At 39.3% G+C, this 11,654-nt stretch overlaps 1 protein-coding gene across 1 annotated transcript in view; it reads left to right on the plus strand.

Annotated features, from left to right (window-relative positions):
* Window positions 1-11,654, plus strand: part of PHEX (phosphate regulating endopeptidase homolog, X-linked) — a 186,118-nt gene that overhangs the window by 162,677 nt on the left and 11,787 nt on the right. Inside the window, exons 18-20 of the mRNA XM_006899531.1 lie at window positions 2,756-2,886; window positions 7,357-7,422; window positions 8,619-8,723. Coding sequence (XP_006899593.1) covers window positions 2,756-2,886; window positions 7,357-7,422; window positions 8,619-8,723 — 302 coding nt within the window. The remainder of the gene's footprint in view (window positions 1-2,755; window positions 2,887-7,356; window positions 7,423-8,618; window positions 8,724-11,654) is intronic.

The following is an 11,654-nucleotide window of genomic DNA, read 5'->3' on the forward strand; positions in this document are numbered from 1 at the left end:
TTTTTTTTTTTAATTTAAATTTGTTACTAATTTCAGTAAAAATTTACAGAGGCTTTGGATTTCCATTCATTCTTTGTTGCACATTTGTCCCCTCCCAAGGCTCCCCCCAGAACACTACCCTCTTGAAAAGTAAAAGAAAAAGTCTTTCATTGTTTTACAAACCCTCCCCCAGGTCCACTCCACCATGCAGCCATCGCTCTAAACTTCTGTCATGACTGAAATACCTAATCACATACCTCTTCCAAACAGTTCTCTCCCTCCTCTGTTTCAGTGCAGTATACATTATTGGACCCATCTTACTCAGTCTCTCCCCAACCCCAAGGACAGTCCCATTCTACAACAGTGGCACCATGCAATAGTTGTCCTTTTGTGACTGTGATATTTCACTCAGCATAACGTCCTCCAGGATCACCCATTTTGAATAATATTGTATGAGTTCCTTGTATTTCAATGCAGCATAGTATTCCATTGTGTGAATATACCACAGGTTCGCTATCCATTCGTTTGTTGATGGGCACTTAGGTTGTTTCCAACTCCTTGCTATTGTGAACAAAGCTGCAGTAAATATGCGTGTGCTTAGATGTCCATTCTCACATTTCTTACTGAGATAGTTTGTAATAAATAACTATTAGTTCCTTTCGGTGATCAGAGTAGACGGAAAAGAAAATATCCTGTCATTTCAGTGAAATTAACTTTCTATTAAGATCAAGATTGCCGTAAATGCCACTGTCATTCTAGGAATTGCTCTGTTGTGTCTCCCATTACTAGTTTTTATTCCCCGTCTTGCCATGTTCTTCCTAGAGGTGAGTGCCGAGGGAGATTTACTACAATTCTGAAGTTTGGCTGACTGATTCCTTGATTCTATTTCAGGGATTATTCAGTGTTTAATCTTTTTTTCTATACTGACATACATGTAGATAGTTTTCAGTAAAAAGGCTTTGCCTTCCTGATATTGCATAACTTGGAATATGCTATATGTCCTGATAACACTAGCTAGCAGAAGGCTGAATGAATGTGGTATAAAGTGTAGAAATGAACCCTCTTTTGAAGGTTACCATCATTTTATTTCTTTTCATTATAACTTCTTTTGAGTGAAATTTTACAAATCATAATTGGTTTCTCAATTATCCATTGACTTTTTCTTTTCTAATATGAATTACAATTGATTAATTAATTGCAATGTCCGGTCAAACCCTTCTACCAATTTGATAATTGTCTGTTATCTCTGAATTTTTATTCCTTTCTCTGTCCCTTTCCATCCCTGGTAACCATGTAAAATAACCTCTTCTTAAAATTCAGAGTCTTTTTTTCCTCGACTTGAGAATATTAATTGAACGTCACGTATAATATTTGAAGTATAGAAATCAGAAGCCAATTACTGTCATACACATCTATACAGTGATTTGTAGGCAAGCTAAACGTGATGGACCTAGGTGTCTGCAGTGTTGGGTATATTTTTGCAACCTTCTTTCCTAGACGCCAACCCCAGAGCCAGACACCTCTTTGCTACTAGTCTTCCTGGATCGTTCTTCCCCTTGTCCCACCAGCCCTAACTTCATTGCCTTGAGGATTTTTGCTTCTCTGAGCTCTTCCTCCCATTTCCCCGCAGCTGGCCACCTTGCTGTGGATTCTCGTCCTGGCTCAGAAACAAAATCTGGAGGCTATCTAATGGTTCTGGGTCTTTTTTTCCTAGGAAATTTATGTACACTTTTTCCTCACTGTTTTCTGGATGCTTTGTAGACTCTATGTACAGGATGAGTCTACTGATGGACATTTTACTCTGTAACTTTGAACAGTGCCTTTTAGGTCCAGGCCAGTCATGTGTAATAACAAGTTGATTAGTGAATGAAGGACAGTGAGTCCACACTATTCTGGAGGAGGGAGTGGTCCTAGTAACATCTAGTTTTGCTGAAGAGCTTTCGATTGTTCCAATTAATCCCTTTATTTGAGAGACACTTCTTTAAGCCCAAGGGTAACTTCTTTGTCTAAATTTAAACTGTGCCTTTGATTCCAGAAGTAAAAGTGGATCTAGAAGGTATTCCAGATGCAGGAAAACTTTTAAGGGGGTGGAGAAAATGAAGGGAGATCATTTAGCATGAAGACATATGCAGCAAATGTTTCCCCCATTCTGTTTTGGAGCTCATTATGCTGTTTTATGTACTCTTTTTGAGTAACCTTACTTGTCTAAGTAGGACAGATGGGTTTCCCATTCACACTGATTACTGTGGAATGATTCCTAACAGAGGTTTCATATGTCCCTAGGGTCCTGGCAACTTCAAGAGACACGTTCTATAGGGCTGTGTCAAGGGCTGTGGTCATGAGGTTTGAATGACTCACTGGGGTTGTTCCTCTGAATCGTTTGGAATTTCACTGCCAGTGAAGCTCTGACTCTCTACAGGGGCCCTTTGAACAAAGCCGTTTGATTTCATAATCCAGAGAACATTTAGGGTCAGGTCAGGTGAAAACAAGCCAAGATTGGATATGGCTCACACATGCAATAAAGTGAGAGCTCTTCTTTTCCACAAACTCTTTGTTCCTGAGGTGTAGAGGCCTCCTTCAGTCCTCCTCTCCTGCCCCCTTTACAGTTGCTGGGAGGGTAGTGAGTGACAATGGCAGGAAGGTGGGAGCTGTTCTCAGGAGGCTTGTCCCCTCTGCTGTAACTGCTGCTTGAAGGCTTGTTGAAGTGAAGAAAAAGAAAGAGGAAGTATTTGGCTTCCATAAATAATACCTTTTAACAGTTGTCTTTTTTTTGTAGGGAGAAAATATGACAAAAATGGAAACCTGGATCCTTGGTGGTCTGTTGACTCAGAAGAAAAATTTAAGGAAAAAACGAAGTGCATGGTTAACCAGTATAGCAGCTACTATTGGAAGAAAGCTGGCTTGAATGTGAGTACAAGCATGTTCAGGGAACATTGTGTGTAGTTTTTCCCCCCACAAAATGAATATTATCTTGCATTAGACCAGCAATTCTCCAAGGGAACTTGTTAGAAATGCAGATTCTTGGATCACACCACAGACCTATTGAGTCAGAAACAGCTGTGACCTCCCATTGGATCTGTTGCAAGCTAAGGTTTGAGATTCTCAAGTTTGATCCTCAATTTGTTGTCTAGATCCAGACTAAGTCTCAATTCTGTAACACAGATGAACAATAAAATTCTTAGAGATCTCCTATCTTAACAAAATATTTCCTTCCAAACTATTGTTGTATTCTTCATTTCTTTTGAGTTGGCCTCACAGTGATCTTATGTACAAGCTAGAACCTGTATAAGGTAGAAACCTTTTAAAGAAGAAAATCTCTGATATTTTCCACTAAAACCAGTGATAGAGGGAAGGGTGGTAAGACTGCATCTGTCAACAGCAGAAATAAGTTGAGACCTGGACAGATAAAGCAGTCTCATCAGTTCTGACTCGCACGGATTTCACTGTGTCACAGCAACACATTGCCCAGCATTGTTCCCTCTTGGCACCCTTTGATATGCCTCAGTGCAGTTTTGCAACTGTCACATTATCTATCATCCATATTATGTATACTTCCTCCCTAAGTAGGCTACTCTTCCATTGGATCATTTATATAAAATATTTTTAATTAAGTATTGAATAACAAGTTGGAGCTGCAATCCTGGCAATGCAGATTTTTAACACAGATCACAGAAAGCATGCATAAAAAAGATCAGGTGCATAGACAAAGTAATGCTATAAATGAGGCTAAATAGCTGCTGATTTCAAGAAAAGAAAATGACCTGAACTCACTATACAAAATACAGAACATTTTTAAAATAAATTTGACATTTTCACTTTTGTTTATATCTTCCGAATCTTTATCTTAAGTGTTATTGTTTAGTTTTTCTAGAAAGATTATTAGGCTTTCTGTTTGAGCTTTGGTGGCTCGTGATCAGGAGCTGCACTGGCAACCTGAAGGCATGCGGTTTCAAAGTACCAGCTGCTCCCGTGGGATTAACTGCTTCCCACTGAAAACCCACTGGGGGGTTCTGACTGAATTAAACTGTTATGTTTGTCAAATATTAAAATCTCAAATATACTAAGATACATTACTGGATTATGCATTCCATTCTGCTGTTCTGTTTGTTGATTTCGACAGCAGTACCATTAGGGAGCTCTGGTGGCATAGCCTGTAGAAAGGTGCATTGCCAACCCAAAGGTCCTCTCTGGTGGTGTGAATTCACTATTGACATTCTCCTCCCATGCAGTTTACAGCCTTGCAAACAGTTCTTACTTGACAGCAAGGACTTTGCCTTTTGATCTGGGCACTGTTTTGTTGGTGTTGTTTTTCAGTGCCGTCAAGTTAGCTTAGACTCAGAACAACGCAACAAAACTCTGAGCCGGCACCATCCTCACAGTCTCTGTTTTGCTTACGTTCATTGCTATAGTCACTGTGTCAGTTCATCTCTTTGTGGATCTTCCTCTTTTTTTTTTTTTTTTTTAAATTTTTTATGATCCTCAGTTTTGCAAACGTGAGATCCTTTTCTAAGGAATGGCCCCTTTGGACAACATTCCCAGAGAATCGGAGATGAAATTGCATGGTCTTGGCATCTAAGGATCACCCTTACAAGAAAGATTTTGTGTTTTTATTTGACATTGCAGAGATTGTTCAATATTATTTGCCAACACCACAATTCAGATACCTTAGTTCTTCTTACTCATCATCTTTCTTACTCATTGTCTGACTTTCACATGAACAAGAAATAATTGACAATACTATAGCTTGGGTCAGATGCACCTTAGTCTTTAAACTGACACCCTGGCTCTCTGGCACTTTAAAGAAGTCCTTGTAAACAAATATACCCATTGCAATATATCGTTCTTTTGATTTCTTTTTTTTTTTATTTTATTTTATTTCTTCTGCTCCTTTTTTATTGTCTACCATCGGATAGGATCTGACTGGCACAGCAGAGAATCTGGTGGATTCACACTGGGTGCCTTCGGGATTTCAGCACATCTTTTTAAAAAATTTTTTTTATTATTATTAATTTCAATGAAAATTTACATTTACTTTGGTTTTCCATTAATTCAAATTGCCACTTTCCCCCCCCACGCCCCCCCCCCCCAGTACACTCCCCTCTTGAAAAAGTAAAAGAAAAATTATTTCATTGTTTTACAGTCCCTCTCCCCAGGTCCACTCCACTATGCAGCCTTCACTGCAGGAAGCACTTGAGGAAGTGCCAAACTACCTTCCAGAGTTTTACAGGCCATAATCTTTACAATTGCTTGCTGTGCATCAGAGAGCTGGACAATGAGTAGGAATGATAGAGAATTGATGCCTTGTAACTGGAGTTCTGGAGAAGACTACTGAATATATTCCATGGACTTCTACGAGAATAAACAGGTTCCTCCTAGAGAATGTGAAGCCAGGCTACTCCTTAGAGGCAAGGATTCTGAGGCTCTGTCTGATATACTTTGGGCATGTTGTAAGGAGTGACCAGTCCTTGGAGAGGGATGTTATACTTGGAAGGGCGGATGCATGGAGAAAAGAAGGAGAGCATTGATGAGATGGATTGATAGGGTCACTGGGGTAATGAGGGTAGGTATGTCAGAGGCAGTAAAGCTGGCTCAGGATAGAGCAGGTTTCAGGGCTGTTATACATAGGGTCGCTGTGAATCACAAGCACTTGAAGGCACATAAGAACAACAACACTGCAGTGGTGAGTTTTGTTTTTTAAATTATATACCAAGTGTTAGGTTTTTGCCTTTCATTCACATATTGAGACAAATTTGATTTCGTACTGATTCTGTGAGGTTTACATATTATTGACCTTTTAAAATTATATGTAGACTGAGACTCAAAGAAGTTTAAAACCCTTGGTAGAGTCAAGATTAGTGTTTAGGACTGTGTGGTTCCCAAGTACTTCCGCTTTCCCCCATATCATTCTTTGGTTCTCTTAAGTCTATTCTATGCCTGGGTGATGTGTGGATGGACTATTCTATCATATATTTTGGCCTAAGTGTCAGATACTAAATCTGAGAAATGTGTACTGTTTTCATGAATATGATAGAAAGACCATAAATCCACTCAACCTTTAGGAAGCAACGTGGACCTCATTTCAGCAGGAGTGTGGGGATTGTCTTCCTTGGCAGATAGAAAGAACTATATTTTTCTGGCTTTAGTTGTGGGAGCCTGGACTTGGTTCTGTGTGTCTGAGTCTTTGTTGACAATGATTGAGGACACCACTGAACCTGACTTGTAGCAACTATTGAGTCCAGAGAATCTGGGAGTGGGAGGTGCCAGAGCCTCTAAGTTAGATAAAGGTGAGAGTCCAAAGTAAAGAGATGTAACACAGGGAATGGGTATAGACGAAAGTGCCTAGAGGCAAGTTGAGAATTGTAAAGATGGCATCACAAAGCCTCTCTGGATAGAGATAGCTTGTCTTTGAACCTCTATTAAATGTGCTTTACTAATCCCCTGTCTTAGATTAACTAGAAGCAGAGCCCAGTGATTTCTTGGGAACAGAGAAACTTATGAGGGAAGCAAGTTGATTTCAGCAGTTTCATCTCCACCTGCTCTTACTAGGGTTTCTTGAGCACCATTCTGGGCTGCAGAAGATGTTTAGCCCAGGCACGAGGGGATGAAAGGTAGAGTCTAACCTTTTAGGAATCTCAACCACTTCCCTAAAGGAAGGGTATTCATCCTGATTAACAATTGTAGGAGTGACTGGTAGGAGAATGGGATGGGTACTTGGGGCCAAGGCTACTGCTACACATTCAGAATTGAGGTTCTTCATTTGTTCAGCAAGTTGATGACAGTCTTTGCAGGTCTACAGTGGCAGCTTTTGGGAATTGCTACTGGGAGTGGCCTGACAGTCTGTGCAAACCACTAGATGGTCAGCTAAGGTTCAGTTCAAACTCATAGGCACACAACCACCTGCTGCATGAGAGCTACCTTTCTTTTATTTTTGTCCATGGAAATTGCTAAATGTAAAATGGTGTTGGTTGGCCCTGAAACCTTGCATGCAGATGGCTCATACCTTTCTGGAAACTCAGGCATTCTTAGAACACATTGACTGTGTGAGTTAATCAGGGAAGGTAAACTGCATACTGGCATTCCTGTTTTTTTCCTCATTAAACCAGTGTCACAGAGAATATTATTAACATTTTATTGGAGTGGACTAAATAGGTGAGACTGAAGAGATGAGTGAGAAAGAAATTTGTAGCATAAAATAAATTTGTCTATTCAGAAGCACCTTGCTGGGGTTAGTGTGCCAGCTTACAATGTATTCTGATTTCCTCTGATTTATTGAAGGTATTTTCCCCCTTAAAATATGGGGCTTTTTCTTGCCATGATGTTTATGCTTCCTGTTGAATGACAGTTGACTGTGGAGCCTTCTTTGTTCCTTTTTGCTAGGTGAAGGGGAAGAGGACACTGGGAGAAAATATTGCTGATAATGGAGGTCTGCGGGAAGCTTTTAGGGTATGTGCTGCTACATTGGCTCTGATTTTAAAAAATTAAACTATAAAACAGTGTATGAGTGTACCTCAGGTTACGCCACAGACATATTCTTGAGGAATTAGCTATTACAAAATTGCTATAAAGATAATTGTAGTTCCCCATTGATGGCTATTATATAGATAGAGCTGTATTTCTTTATTGGAGTATGAAAAAACTCTAAAGAATAATATTTATTATTAACAATTCTATCTTTAATGCCCATCTGTGAGCTCTAGTGGCCTTGTGGAAAGTAGCTGGACTGCAATCCTAAAGAGAAAGTGGTTTGAATCCACCAGCTGCTCTGAGGTAGAAGGCAGGGCATTCTCCTCCTGCGCCACATACTGCATCTGAAAACCTGGAAGACTCAGCCATGGGTCGGTCTCTACTTGGCAGCACGCAACAGCAACAGATACATTCATCATACTATCAAAACATGCTATAAGAGTTTCCTCTGAGCTAGGCTCATAGGAGTTTTTCTTGAGCAGAGTTTTCTCTAGCCCTCTTTTATAATTCATTCAATACCAAACTTCTAATATGACCACAGGTTAGTGACTCATATTCTGCTTAGAGAAAAGTTCTTAAGAATGTTTCCATCATCCACTAGTCCATCCACTATCCTGTGGCTAAACCACACATGGAAGGATAATATGGAAAGTTTTTAGTGAAATTTGGTACATTCATTATAAAGATCAGGCTGTTATTCTGAGATTATGTTCTCTCTGTAGTCTAGTTAAATAGACCTCATTTATGTATCTCAATAGTGACAGAAGATCGTTAAGTTTCTCTTTATTTGGCAAAATAAAAAAGAAAAGTAGTTTTTAAAAGTTAAAGTGGCTCTATGTTGACCCTAGAATTTATTGCCTTAGGCCTCACCACTGTATTATGGTTTTTGTCCCCTAGTAAGCATAGAAAGAATCGCTTCTGGTAAGAGTTACTTAACATCTGAACTCTTTCGTCTTCTTGCTTGGCGTTCAAAAGGGTGTAAGGTCCTTTTGTAGGTGAACCTGCCTAATAATTCAGCATTAGGATATTAACTTGCATTTTTAAATGCTTGACACAGTGCATTTTGCGTATGGTGGAAAATAGTGTCTTTGAAGCTTCTTTCGTTATCTTTGCAGTGCATGAGGGAAGAAGGGATAAGGCTCATTTCTGATGTCCATCTGTTCTTCTCTCACCAGGCTTACCGGAAATGGGTAAATGACCAAAGACAGGGTGTGGAGGAGCCTCTCCTCCCAGGTGTCATGTTCACCAACAACCAGCTTTTCTTCCTGAGTTATGCTCATGTGAGTAGATGGAGAACTGTATGGCTTTCACTTAATCCCTTAACCAAAGGTTTAGAAAAAAATTGGAGTGTCATAACATTCCTTTTTGCCACCATTTCATAGTGATGATTATTTTTAGGATACATTTTACCTTGTTACTATAGATCCATAATTACTGAATCCAGTTTTAGTGCCACTTTTTAGCACATGCGTTATCTGCCATATGATAATTAATTTGATATTTATTAACAATCATTCTTATTAATTCGTTTGATGCTACTTATAACCACAGTATCTTAGACTGATTGAGTTACCTAGTGAGGCAAATCTAGTAAAACTTTTATATGTTTAGAGATGTTGATTTGTCTCATAGAAACAGCTCAAAAAGCAGTTGTGATTGTTAGTTACTGCTGAGTCAGCTGTGACTCATAGCCACCCTGTGGACAGCAGATCTCAAGCATGCCCTGTCTTTTGTCGCCCTCACCATCTCAGTCATGCTTCAGCCCACAGTTAGAGTCACTGTGCCAGTCTATCTTCTTGAAGGTCTTCCTCTCTTTCTCTGCCCTTCTATCTTTCCCATGCATGTTTTTTTTTCCCCAGTGATAGACTCCTATTGGCAACATGCCTAAAGTTTAGGAGAGGAGATTTCACCATCCTTGCTTCTCAGCAGCACAAAGTTATAGGGGCTGATAAATCCCAAGGGTAAGACAGCAGGCTGGAGGTTTCTCCAGATTCTTGTAGCTGTGAGAGCCTCACAAATCCAAGATTGACAGGTACAACAGCATGCCACTAACTCAGCTCCAACTACCTGGAGGTCAGATGAGGATCGCAGTGGAAGATCTAAAGTGAGTAAGAAGCCGTCCTCATATTTTGGGGGAAATTCTTTTTCAGCTGATTTGCTTTTCATAGCATATCTCATCATGGAGGTGACTCCATTGTGTAAGCTCTCATCGAGGCAATGTTATTTTGTTCAAATCTCGTAAGGGAATGATCACATAGCCTATCCAGGGAGTGACAGCATCATAACTGCTAAACCAGAGACTCACAGGCAGCTAAGCTGATACATAGTCCTAATAATCATACCTGTCCTCTTGTGCCTCAGGAGCAAGATATGCCACGCTTTTAAAAACTTTGCAGATTTAACTGGAGCTCTGGTGGCCTAGTGGTAAGAAGCTGCACTGAAATCCCAGACAAAGGTGGTTTGAATCCACCAGATGTTCTGCCAGGGAAGGATGTGCCATCTCTTCCTGTACCAGTCCGATCCAATTTGATTGTACACACAGAGAGAAAAGAATGAATGAATGAATGAATAAATAGATAGATAGATAGATAGATAGATAGATAAATAAATATTTTTTTTAAAAAAAAATAGCCAAACAAAACTTTGCAGAGTTAAGCCTCCCCTTCCCTCATGTCTAGCCCAATGGCAAGGAGTTGTGCTACCAACCCAAAGGCACACGGTTTGCATCCACTATCTCTCTCTGGGAAAAACATGAGCAATCTTCTCTTGTGCATTTTTTTAGCTTCCGAAAACCCACTGGAGAGTCAGTCAGCTATGAGCAGATTACATCTCAATGGCACATACAACAATACAACATTATCCCATTCAATCATTTATTGGTTATACATTTAACTTTTCTACTTTGAGTTATTCCATACCACTGAATGTATATACCATTCATTATCTTCTTTTTTTATTCTATACCATTTAAATAACTGCTATTATTACATCACCAACCTGTTGAGAGAAGTCCAGTGACTACCACATCCAGGCTAAGTGCTTCCATCTGCCTTTCAAAATGCTCTTCATTCTCACCCACTCTGCTGACTAGTGTTAATTTTCCACAGTTCCGTACAATTCAGCTGCAAGTCTCCTCCCTGCTGTATTTCTGCTGTCTGGGTGACTTTGCGTGTCATTTTGCTCCTGTCATATGTTCTGCCATCCCTATGATCATACAATCTTGCCTCCATCTTCCTTCATGTCTTCTACAGACCCTTCTCTAACCACTTTAGTCCTTATATTTCCTATTTCTATACTTACCTTCATTAGCATGCAATTAAGTATTTACTCGTTCACAACGTTTTAAAGACCTTCAGTTTTATCCCCATGGGTGATCTTCTTGGTCTGCATACTTCCTTAGTATCTCTGTAGGGTTCAGGGGAAAAAAATTCCATGTTTGTTGAAGACGTTTGACATTTCTTCATACATTGCTCAAAAAGGATGAGACTAATGTTTCCCGTTAAAGAAAACATTCAAAATAGTCAGAATTTTCTAGATCAGGAATTTTCATTACTGTGGCTCATGGGCCAAGTAAGATCTTGTAAAAACGGCTGCCAGTTTTAAAATGATGCTTTCATGGAAAATAATCACAGACATTCATGTGTGTGTCTTTGTTCTCTGTGTTATCAAAGTTTCATAGTTGCCACAGAGCCCTGGTAGCCCTCAAAGCCCAAAATATTTCCTGTTTGTCCCTTTAAAGAATAACTTCACTAACTCCTGCTCTAGCAAAGTCCAAGGGTTTGTCAGTTCTCAGTTATATCCTAGTCCATGATATATCTCTTTGTAGATGAAAGAAAGTAATAGTAGTGATAGTGATGTTAATAGGAATAATTTTGAAGTATCTCCAAATAAAATACCAAATGATATCTGATTTATTTCAAACGGAGGAAACTGATATTTTATATCACTAATGAGAATTTTATCTTGGCGCTTTTCTCACTGACAAAATGAGGATTTTTAATCTTTTGCGCATTGAAATAAGTTTGCTTAAGGGAGTAAATTTATTTCTCCTCAGGAAAGATAGTACGAAAACAGTAACAACCATAATGTGCCTTCAGACATCTCTTCAATGGCACACGAAGCTATAGAAAGAAGCAATAAAAGAAGCAATAGAAAAAGGACTCCAAATAGCTTCACATTAGCTATTTTCATTTTTTTTATTTTTTTTAAAT

This window comes from Elephantulus edwardii, unplaced genomic scaffold, assembly GCF_000299155.1.
Source record: "Elephantulus edwardii isolate Elephantulus edwardi_28Jun2011 unplaced genomic scaffold, EleEdw1.0 scaffold00260, whole genome shotgun sequence".
Lineage (NCBI taxonomy): Eukaryota > Metazoa > Chordata > Mammalia > Macroscelidea > Macroscelididae > Elephantulus > Elephantulus edwardii.